General features: G+C 38.2%; 1 protein-coding gene across 1 annotated transcript in view; it reads left to right on the top strand.

Moving 5' to 3' along the window:
- CCDC191 (coiled-coil domain containing 191) overlaps positions 1-12,166 on the top strand; it is a 102,821-nt gene that overhangs the window by 25,253 nt on the left and 65,402 nt on the right. Inside the window, exon 7 of the mRNA XM_060010659.1 lies at positions 710-863. Within this exon, the coding sequence (XP_059866642.1) occupies positions 710-863 (154 nt within the window). The remainder of the gene's footprint in view (positions 1-709; positions 864-12,166) is intronic.

Here is a 12,166-nt window from a genome sequence, read left to right as displayed (position 1 = left end):
AGCTATTTTAGAATTAATATAAATTCCATTTTCTCCTTATTCAGTAACACCTGATTCTTTTATTATTTTTCTTCCGAGAAAACTTGTAAAAACCTTGTGGGAAAAATGTCATTCCTTTCTTACCTGAGGGTCCTGTTTTGTCTCCCCTTGTAAGAAGAGAGAGAACTTATGTCTGTATTAGAGAATACCTGATAGTTGTTATCTCTCAAATTTTGATCAAGGTATCACTCAATAAAAATACTTTACTAGGGGCTTCCCTGGTGGCGCAGTGGTTGAGAGTCCGCCTGCCGATGCAGGGGACACGGGTTCGTGCCCCAGTCCGGGAGGATCCCACATGCCGCGGAGCGGCTGGGCCCATGAGCCATGGCCACTGGGCCTGCGCGTCTGGAGCCTGTGCTCCGCGATGGGAGAGGCCACAATAGTGAGAGGCCCGTGTACCGCAAAAAAAAAAAAAAAAAAAACCTTACTAAAATATATATAAGGCTTTCTCCTTTTCAGAGTACATTATAATTTTATTTCATTTAACTGTATTTTATAAAGGAATAAACTAAATCTCAAAAAAAATCACCCTACTTTGTAGTTTTAGGGCCAGATCTAAAAATCTCTATCTTCTGATGGAAAATTCAGTGTTCATTCCACTGTGGTATGTTCTAATTACTCACTGTTAAGTCTATTATTCATACTTGTGTTTTTTAATTGTTATTAATAGAGAGAAGAAAAAGCAAGAAGAAAATTCTCCAAAAAATCCAGAGAAAGGCATGTTTCAAAGTGTTCATACTCTTCTGGATGAAGAAAAAATGGCAAAAGAAAGAAAGAAGAAACTGAAAGAGTTATTAATCCAAACTTTCAAGGAAAATCACCAGGTAGGAATTGTAATGTCTCTTTCTTCAGCATTCTGTAGCATAAATGACAAAGGGCTCCGTCAGAGATGGACAGTGTAACACTAAGCCCAGTTGAACCTTGTTACAAATACCAAAGTTGCCCACACCATTTGTTCTGTGCTACCCAGCTGGCTTAGTACACAGGGGAGTGCTTCAGTCCTCTATTCAGGGCTATTCTTATATACTCCATGTGATCCTGGGAAATTGGGGTATGAATTTGGGATGTCTTCCTAAATTACCCTTTTTAGAATTGCATGCAAGTGCTAATGTAGATCTCTGGCAGTTTGAAAGTGTAGCTTCCACTTTGACAGTCTTATGGACCATTGTGTTCTGGATTATTCAGAAGAATTATTCAGAAAGTTACTTGCCTTTTGGTAGCTCAGATCCTAAACAATGACATGTTTGTGCTTCTACTTTTAATGGTCTGCATTTTATTTTACTCTTCTATCCCTTTCTTTAGTTTCACTTTTTGTAAAATTAACTGGCCAATTTTTTATTGACTAATGAGCATCCTCCCCAGGCTACTTAAGCAGAAGTTTTTTTCAGTGAAGTGGGATTGATAACACTATAAATTTGGGGTTTATAAACATTTCAGGTGAAAGGAATTACTTGGAAGATTTGTAAATGAGGTGGTCAGATGAGAAAAGATAAATATGTATATTTTATATCTCCTACAACATCCACTCCAAGGCCTTGGGCGTTGATGAAATTCAGTGAAAGTTAATGGAATGAATGTATAAATGAATGGATTTAACAAGAGAAAAGAATGTCAGGAAGAGATTGAGGGAGTTTGATAAATGTAGGATAGACTAAAAGGGACCTAGAAATTAAAAACAGGCCTGTGAATATGATATGGATAACTAAGACATGAGGGAAAAAGTAAAGTAGTCAAAGCAATTCTTTAAAACTAGACACATTTGATGGTAGCATTTTGGACTGATAGGCAAAAAGTCATAATTATTCAAATATAAAACAACGAGTTTGGTCAGAGTTTTGGCTTTAGGAATAGGCAGAGGCAAGTGTGAAAGGAGGAACTATTAAGAGTTGGGACAAACATTTTGGGAAAGATGGGCAAAGGCTTTTGGATGCTGCGTCCCCTCCATGAGACGGATGGAGTTAATGTGTCCTCCTACAGTAACAGTTCAGATTTAGAAAATAGGAAAGGAAATGAGTACAGAGGGGGCCATCTTGAGAAGACATAAGGAAAAAGGGCCATGATATGTTTGTTCCCCGACCAATGAGAGATGGATAAGATGTGTGTTCCCTATAAGATTAAGTTTTTCATTTTATTGAAGTCCACTGTGCAAGAAGAAGTAATACAGTCGTCCCTCCAGGATCCCCTGCAAATACCAAAATCTGTGGATGCTCAAATCCCTTATATAAAATAGCATAGCATTTGCATATAACCTATTCACATACTCCTGTGTACTTTAAATCATCTCTAGATTACTTATAACACCTATGTAAAAAATTAATAAATAGAAACCTGAATTAAGTAGAGTCAGAAGACCAGAAGGGGGAGCTCTCATGCCCTGTGACAATAGCAGAGCCCAAAAGGAAAAAGAAAAACTCTTATTTCCTGGCACGAACTCAGCCAATGAAAAGCCATGGACTCTGCCTACTACAGCCCTCCCAACTTACTTTTCCCTCTATAAGAATTCTCCCCTTGCCCTGAAAGAACTTGCACATGGATTACCAAGGATGGAGATCCCAAATTGAAATTCTTTGCTGATTCCAAATAAATCCATCTTTGCTGGAGTAAACCCTAGCAGTCTATTTGTTCCAGGTCAACACCTAATACAGCATAAATGCTATGTAAATGCTATGTAAATACAATGTAAATGCTATGTAAATAGTTGCCAGCCCAGCAAATCAAGTTTTGCTTTTTGGAACTTTATGGAAATTTTTTTTTTTCCGAATGTTTTCTATCCATGGTTGGTTGAATCCACAGATGTAGAGCTTGCAAATACAGAGGGCTGACTATATATGTTTTAGAAGGAAGTGTTAGGTATGAATTTCAGACACACAAAAAGAGTTTTACAAAATTAGTGGGCTACCAAAACAGATTACTCAGCTTTAAAAGGATCAGCTGGTATATTTAAAAATGAGCCAATATGAATAAATTATCTCTACTTTGCCACAGATTCTGCTTGATTTGAACCTATATTTTTGAATCTTTATTTTGAAATAATTTTAGACGTACAGAAAAATGGCAAAAAATAGTACATGGAGTTCCTGAATACCCTTCACCCAGCTCTCCTCAATGTTAACATCTTACATAACCATAGTTTAATTATCAAAACTAGGAAATTAACATTGGTAAAATACCATTAAGTACAATTAACAAGACTTATTAGAATGTCACCTATTTTTCCTCTAAGGTCTTTTTTCTGTTTCAGGACTTGATCTGTAATTTCATGCTGCATTTGCTTGTCGTGTCTCCTTAGTCTTCTTCAGTTTGTAATAGTTCCTCAATCTTCGCTTTTCTTTTATGACCTTGACAGTTTTGAAGCATACTGGTCAGGTATTTTGTAGAATGTCTCTCAATTTGGGGTTTTCCGATGTTCTCTTCTGTTTAGATTGAGATTATGCATTACTAGTAAGAATACTACAAGAAGTGATGCTGTGCCCCTGACACTATAATATCAGGTATACTTAATGGTTTCTTTTGTTGTTTTTTCTTTTTTGTTTTTTAATTTTTGAATTTTATTTTATTTATTTTTTTATACAGCAGGTTCTTATTAGTTATCCATTTTATACATATGAGTGTATATATGTCAATCCCAATCTCCCAATTCATCACACCACCACCCCCCAACCCCCTGTTTTCCCCCCTTGGTGTCCATACGTTTGTTCTCTACATCTGTGTCTCAATTTCTGCCCTGCAAACCGGTTCACCTGTACCATTTTTCTAGGTTCCACATATATGTGTTAATATACAATATTTGTTTTTCTCTTTTTGGCTTACTTCACTCTGTACAACAGTCTCTAGATCCATCCACGTCCCTACAAATGACCCAATTTCGTTCATTTTTATGGCTGAGTAATATTCCATTGTATATATGTACCACATCTTCTTTATCCATTCATCTGTTGATGGACATTTAGGTTGCTTCCATGATCTGGCTATTGTAAATAGCGCTGCAATGAACATTGGGGTGCATGTGTCTTTTTGAATTATGGTTTTCTCTGGGTATATTCCCAGTAGTGGGATTGCTGGGTCATATGGTAATTCTGTTTTTAGTTTTTTAAGGAACCTCCATACTGTTCTCCATAGTGGCTGCATCAATTTACATTCCCACCAACAGTGCAAGAGGGTACCCTTTTCTCCACACCCTCTCCAGCATTTGTTGTTTGTAGATTTTCTGATGATGCCCATTCTAACTGGTGTGAGGTGATATCTCATTGTAGTTTTGATTTGAATTTCTCTAATAATTACTGATGTTGAGAAGCTTTTTATGTGCTTCCTGGCATTCTGTATGTCTTCTTTGGAGAAATGCCTATTTAGGTCTTCTGCCCATTTTTGGATTGGCTAGTTTCTTTCTTTAATATTGAGCTGCATGAACTGTTTATATATTTTGGAGATTAATCCTTTGTCCGTTGATTCGTTTGCAAATATTTTCTCCCATTCTGAGGGTTGTCTTTTTTTTTTTTTAATTTATTTATTTATTGGCTGTGTTGGTTCTTCCTTGCTGCGTGTGGGCTTTTCTCCAGTTGCAGAGAGCAGGGACTACTCTTTGTTGCGGTGCATGGGCTTCTCACTGTAGTGGCCCCTCTTGTTGCAGAGCACGGACTCTAGGCGCACAGGCTTCAGTAATTGCGGCACGTGGGCTCAGTAGTTGTGGCTCACGGGCTTTTGTTGCTCCGTGGCATGTGGGATCTTCCCAGACCAGGGCTCGAACCCGTGTCCCCTGCATTGGCAGGCAGACTCCCAACCACTGCGCCACCAAGGAAGGCCCTGAGGGTTGTCTTTTCGTGTTTATGGTTTCCTTTGCTTTGCAAAAGCTTTTAAGTTTCATTAGGTCCCATTTGTTTATTTTTGTTTTTATTTCCATTACTCTAGGAGGTGGATCAAAAAAATCTTGCTGTGATTTATGTCAAAGAATGTTCTTCCTATGTTTTCCTCCAAGAGTTTTATAGTGTCTGGCCTTAAACTTAGGTCTCTAATCCACTTTGAGTTTATTTTTGTGTATGGTATTAGGGAGTGTTCTAATTTCATTCTTTTACATGTAGCTGTCCAGTTTTCCCAGCACCACTTATTGAAGAGACTGTCTTTTCTCCATTGTATATCCTTGCCTCCTTTGTCATAGATTAGTTGACCATAGATGCATGGGTTTATCTCTGGGCTTTCTATCCTGTTGCATTGATCTATATTTCTGTTTTTGTGCAAGTACCATATTGTCTTGATTACTGTAGCTTTGTAGTATAGTCTGAAGTCATTGAGTCTGATTCCTCCAGCTCCGTTTTTTTTCCCTCAAGACTGCTTTGGCTATTCGGGGTCTTTTGTGTCTCCATACAAATTTTAAGACTTTTTGTTCTAGTTCTGTAAAAAGTGCCATTGGTAATTTTATAGGGATTGCATTGAATCTGTAGATTGCTTTGGGTAGTATAGTCATCTTCACAATATTGATTCTTCCAATCCAAGAACATGGTATATCTCTCCATCTGTTGGTATCATCTTTAATTTCTTTCATCAGTGTCTTATAGTTTTCTGCATACAGGTCTTTTGTCTCCCTAGGTAGGTTTATTCCTAGGTATTTTATTCTTTTTGTTGCAATGCTAAATGGGAGTGTTTCCTTAATTTCTCTTTCAGATTTTTCATCATTAGTGTATAGGAATGTAAGAGATTTCTGTGCATTAATTGTGTATCCTGCAACTTTACCAAATTCATTGATTAGCTCTAGTAGTTTTCTGGTAGCATCTTTAGGATTCTCTATGTATAGTATCATGTCATCTGCAAACAGTGACAGTTTTACTTCTTCTTTTCCAATTTGTATTCCTTTTATTTCTTTTCCTTCTCTGATTGCTGTGGCTAGGACTTCCAAAACTATGTTGAATAATAGTGGCAAGAGTGAACATCCTTGTCTTGTTCCTGATCTTAGAGGAAATGCTTTCAGTTTTTCATATTGAGAATGATATTTGCTGTGGGTTTGTCATATATGGCCTTTATTATGTTGACGTAGGTTCCCTCTGTGCCCACTTTCTGGAGTTTCTATCATAAATGGGTGTTGAATTTTGTCAAAAGCTTTTTCTGCATCTATTGAGATGATCATATGGTTTTTATTCTTCAGTTTGTTACTATGGTGTATCACATTGATTGATTTGTGTATATTGAAGAATCCTTGCATCCCTAGGATAAATCCCACTTGATCATGGCTTATGATCCTTTTAATGTGTTGTTGGATTCTGTTTGATAGTATTTTGTTGAGGATTTTTACATCTATAGTCATCAGTGATATTGGTCTGTAATTTTCTTTTTTTGTAGTATCTTTGTCTGGTTTTGGTATCAGGGTGATGGTGGCCTCGTAGAATGAGTTAGGGAGTGTTCCTTCCTCTGTGATTTTTTGGAAGAGTTTGAGAAGGGTGGGTGTTAGCTCTTCTCTAGATGTTTGATAGAATTCACCTGTGAAACCATCTGGTCCTGGGCTTTTGTTTGTTGGAAGATTTTAAATCACAGTTTCAATTTCATTACTTGTGATTGGTCTGTTCATATTTTCTATTTCTTCCTGGTTCAGTCTTGGAGGGTTATACCTTTCTAAGAATTTGTCCATTTCTTCCAGGTTGTCCATTTTATTGGCATAGTGTTTCTTGTAGTAGTCCCTTAGGATGCTTTGTATTTCTGCAGTGTCTGTTGTAACTTCTTTTTCATTTCTAATTTTATTGATTTGATTCCTCTTCCTCTTTTTCTTGATGAGTCTGGCTAATGGTTTCTCAATTCTGTTTATCGTCTCAAAGAAGCAGCTTTTAGTTTTATTGATCTTTGCTATTGTTTTCTTCGTTTCTATTTCATTTATTTCTGCTCTGATCTTTATGATTTCTTTCCTTCTACTAACTTTGGGTTTTGTTTGTTCTTCTTTCTCTAGTTCCTTTAAGTGTAAGGTTAGAGTGTTTATTTGAGATGTTTCTTGTTTCTTGAGGTAAACTTGTATTGCTATAAACTTCCCTCTTAGAACTGCTTTTGCTGCATCCCATAGGCTTTGGATTGTCATGTTTTCATTGTAATATGTCTCTAGGTTTTTTTTGATTTCCTCTTTGATTTCTTCAGTGATCTCTTAGTTATTTAGTAACATATTGTTTAGCCTCCATGTTTTTGTGTTTTTTATGGTTTTTTCCCTGTAATTGATTTTTAATCTCATAGCGTTGTTGTCTGAAAAGATGCTTGGTATGATTTCAATTTTCTTAAATTTACTGAGGCTTGATTTGTGACCCAAGATGTGATCTATCCTGGAGAATGTTCCATGCGCACTTGAGAAGAAAGGGTAATCTGCCGTTTTTGGATGAAATGTCCTACAAATATCAATTAAATCTCTCTGGTCTATTGTGTTATTTAAAGCTTCTGTTTCCTTATTTATTTTCATTTTGGATGATCTGTCCATTGATGTAGGTGAGGTGTTAAAGTCCCCCACTATTATTGTGTTACTGTTAATTTCCTCTTTTACAGCTGTTAGCAGTTGCCTTATGGATTGAGGTGCTCCTGTGTTGGGTGCATATATATTTATAATTGTTATATCTTCTTCTTGGATTGATCCCTTGATCATTATGTAGTGTCCTTCCTTGTCTCTTGTAACATTCTTTATTTTAAAGTCTATTTTATCTGATATGAGTATTGCTACTCCAGCTTTCTTTTGATTTCCATTTACATGGAATATCTTTTTCTGTCCCCTCACTTTTAGTCTGTATGTGTCCCTAGGTCTGAAGTGGGTCTCCTGTAGACAGGATATATATGGGTCTTGTTTTTGTATCCATTCAGCAAGCCTGTGTCTTTTGGTTGGAGTATTTAATCCATTCACTTTTAAAGTAATGATCAATATGTATGTTCCTATGAACATTCTCTTAACAGTTTTGGGTTTGTTTTTGTAGGTCCTTTTCTTCTCTTGTGCTTCCCACTTAGAGAAGTTCCTTTAGCATTTGTTGTAGAGCTGGTTTGGTGGTGCTGAATTCTCTTAGCTTTTGGTTGCTGTAAAAAAAAAAATTCTCTATCAAATCTGAATGAGATCGTTGCTGGGTAGAGTAATCTTGGTTGTAGGTTCTTCCCTTTCATTACTTTAAGTGTATCATGCCATTCCCTTCTGCCTTGTAGAGTTTCTGCTCAGAAATCAGCTGTTAACCTTATTCGAGTTCCCTTGTATGTTATTTGTCATTTTTCCCTTGTTGCTTTCAATAATTTTTCTTTGTCTTTAATTTTTCTCAGTTTGATTACTAAGTGTCTCAGCATGTTCCTCCTTGGGTTTATCCTGCCTGGGACTCTCTGCGCTTCCTGGACTTGGGTGACTTTTTCCTTTCCCATGTTAGGGAAGTTTTTGACTATAATCTCTTCAAATATTTTCTCGGGTCCTTTCTCTCTCTCTTCTCCTTCTGGGACCCCTATAATGAGAATGTTATTGCATTTAATATTGTCCCAGAGATCCCTTAGACTGTCTTCTTTTCTTTTCATTCTTTTTTCTTTCTTCTGTTCTGCAGCAGTGAATTCCACCATTCTGTCTTCCAGGTCACTTATCCTTTCTTCTGCCTCAGTTATTCTGCTATTGATTCCTTCTCGTGTATTTTTCATTTCAGTTATTATATTCTTCATCTCTGTTTGTTTGTTCTTTAATTCTTCTAGGTGTTTGTTCTTTAATTCTTCTAGGTCCTCGTTAAGCATTTCTTGCATCTTCCCAATCTTTGCCTCCATTCTTTTTCCGAGGTCCTGGATCATCTTCACTGTCATTATTCTGAATTCTTTTTCTGGAAGGTTGCCTATCTCCACTTCGTTTAGTTGTTTTGCTGGCGTTTATCTTGTTCCTTCATCTTGTACATAGCCCTTTGCCTTTTCATCTTGTCTATTTTTCTGTGAATGTGGTTTTCTTTCCACAGCCTGCAGGATTGTAGTTCTTCTTGCTTCTGCTGTCTGCCCTCTGGTGGATGGGCTATCTAAGAGGCTTGTGCAAGCTTCCTGATGGGAGGGACTTGTGGTGGGTAGAGCTGGGTGTTGCTCTGGTGGGCAGAGCTCAGCAAAACTTTAATCCACTTGTGTGCTGATAGGTGGGGCTGGGTTCCCTCTCCGTTGGTTGTTTGGCCTGAGGCGACCCAACATCAGAGCCTACCCGGCTCTTTGGTGGGGCTAATGGCGGACTCTGGGAGGGTCACGCCAAGGAGTACTTCCCAGAACCTCTATTGCCAGTGTCCTGGTCCTCACAGTGAGCCACAGCCACCCCTGACCTCTGCAGGAGACCCTCCAACACCAGCAGGTAGGTCTGGTTCAGTCTCCAGTGGGATCACTGCTCTTTCCCCTGGGTCTGGATGTGCACACTACTTTGTTTGTGCCCTCCAAGAGTGGAGTCTCTGTTTCCCCCAGTCCTGTCGAAGTCCTGCAATGAAATCCTGCTAGCCTTCAAAGTCTGATTCTCTCGGAATTCCTCCTCCTGCTGCCGGACCCCCAGGTTGGGAAGCCTGACGTGGGGCTCAGAACCTTCACTCCAGTGGGTGGATTTCTGTGGTATAAGTGTTCTCCAGTTTGTCAGTCACCCACCCAGAAGTTATGGGATTTGATTTTATTGTGATTGTGCCCCTCTTACCATCTCACTGTGGCTTCTTCTTTGTCTTTGGATGTGGGGTATCTTTTTTATTGAGTTCCAGTTCTTCCTGTTGATGATTGTTCAGCAGTTAGTTGTGATTCCAGTGCTCTTGCAAGAGGGAGTGAGAGCACGTCCTTCTATTCCACCATCTGGAGCCAATCTCTGTTTTTTGTTTTTGTTTTTTGGTGGCCATGCCATGCGGCTTGTGGTATCTTAGTTCCCTGACCAGTGGTTGAACCCAGGCTCTCGGCATTGAGAGCGCGGAGTCCTAACCACTGGACTGCCAGGGAATTCCACATAATGTTAATAAGTCTTATTACTGTTGATGTTAACTTTGATCACTTAAGATTGTGTCTGCTGGGTTTCTCCACTGTAAAGTTACTATTTTTCCCTTTGTAATTCATAAATGTCTTAGAGGAAATATTGTGAAACTATGCAAATATTCTGTTTATCTGTAAACTTTCACCTATTAATTTTAGCATTCATTGATGGGTCTTGCCTGTAACAATAACTAATGTGGTATTTGTCTAATGATGATTTTGTATTTCCCTTCTTGTCTCCATGTATTCATTTAAATCCTCTAGAAGGAAAAACTGTCCCTTCTCCCCCATTTATTTATTTCATTTATTCAGTTGTTTATTTGTATCAGTATGGACTTGTGGATATTTACTTTATCCTAAGGATTATATTCTAGTATTATTTTTACTTTTTTTCTCAAATTTTTCTAACCTTGGCCACTGGGAAATTTTTCAGGTTGACTCTTTTGCCCTTTCAAAATCCTTTTTTGAAAAAATCCTTTATTTCTCTGGCACCACAAGATGTTCCAGGCTCATCTTATATTTTCCCTGCCCTAGCTCTGGAATCAACCACTTCTATCAATACATGGAACCCTGGTTCCATTTGTTGGAGAATAATATTTGGAAACCAAGATCTGGGTACTAGCTGTGCTCACTGCTACTGGGGTATCATGTTTTCTGGGCCCTCTCAGCAGACAGAGCTGGGAAATAGTTGTACATATACGAACTACACATACACACACATTATATTTGTTTCTGTGTCTATCTATATGTGTACACATTAAAATCCATTAAATCATACTGATACATCCAATTCCAGTGCAGCAACACGGGGGTCATGCTCTCCTCCCCTTTCCTTAATTGTCACTTATTTCTCTATCTATCTGTATATATATTAAAATAATTGTGAGCTCATAACGATAACTTCAACCCTAATCTAACACCATAGGTTTTAGTGTAGCCTTTCCCCCTTGCTTGTTTATACCTGGAGCTTATTATCTAAATTATACTACTTATTTGTTTAGTCCTAGTATACTATAAAAGTAGTTTCAGAATTGGTAACCTATACTGCTGTGGAAACAAATTTACTAGCTACAGTGTAATATTTGTACAGTTATTTTTGTTTTCAGCCTTACTCAGCCAAAATTGTTTTCCAGAGTTACTTAGGTTGGTTCTTTTCTTCCCCTTCCCCTTCCATGGGATTGTTATTCATGTGTATTATTGTTAGTGAACCCCTAATTTAGATTTCCCCAGTGTATGTGGGTATAACTGAGACACGGGGAAATCCGCTTTCCACACTCCTCAGGCTTTTACGTACACTTGGCTGGAGACAGGATGTCCTCTGGTAAACACCACCAGAGTAGCAGGCCCTCTGGGCTCATTATCTTGGTCCCAGTCCACATTCCTAGCCTGGCTCTGAAGGAGCTGAAGCTGCCCTTGGGTGATGAAACTTGGATACTCAGCAGCCTAAATATGACCACAGAATAAAAAGCGGGAAAATGCCTACCTGGCTTGCAGTGAGCAGTTAGATAGCAGGAAACTCCTGTCAGCACCCTCAGAATGGTTCACTGGCACAAACCCAATGGCAAACTATATAATTTGCAGGAATACTTCAAAGAATCTGTTTCTAAGGGTTGCTCTAGTTCAGGCCCTTTTAGGTCCTGTATTCTTTGTGCTTTGACTCTGGGTTTGTTCTGCCAAACAACTTCTTAACATCACATTTGGGCCACATTATTTTTTTGAGTGTGTGGGTCAGAAATTTATTTATTTATTTATTTTTATTTATTTTTAAACATCTTTATTGGAGTATAATTGCTTTACAATAGTGTGTTAGTTTCTGCTTTATAACAAAGTGAATCAGTTATACATATGTCCCCATATCTCTTCCCTCCTGTGTCTCCCTCCCTCCCACCCCTCTAGGTGGTCACAAAGCACCAAGCTGATCTCCCTGTGCTATGCGTGGGCCACATTATTTAATAGGAGACTTCCTGAGAGAAACAGCAGGCTCTCTTACCAAAACACAAGTTCAGGTGCAGCACTGTTCATGCCTCTTTCCCACTCATTTCATTGCCAGGTCTCTTTATTTTGTCAAAAACACTTATTTTTATATAGAAACTTTCTACTTCCATCCTATCTTACTTTCTCTTTGATCTTGCAGTGAAATCTCTTGGGGAGATTCAGCAATCCACATGTCAGTGCTAATTAGCAGAAACAA

This window comes from Delphinus delphis, chromosome 4 (assembly GCF_949987515.2).
Source record: "Delphinus delphis chromosome 4, mDelDel1.2, whole genome shotgun sequence".
Taxonomy (NCBI): domain Eukaryota; kingdom Metazoa; phylum Chordata; class Mammalia; order Artiodactyla; family Delphinidae; genus Delphinus; species Delphinus delphis.
The sequence above is the reverse complement of the archived record's forward strand: the minus strand, read 5'-3'. Positions and strand labels throughout refer to the sequence as shown.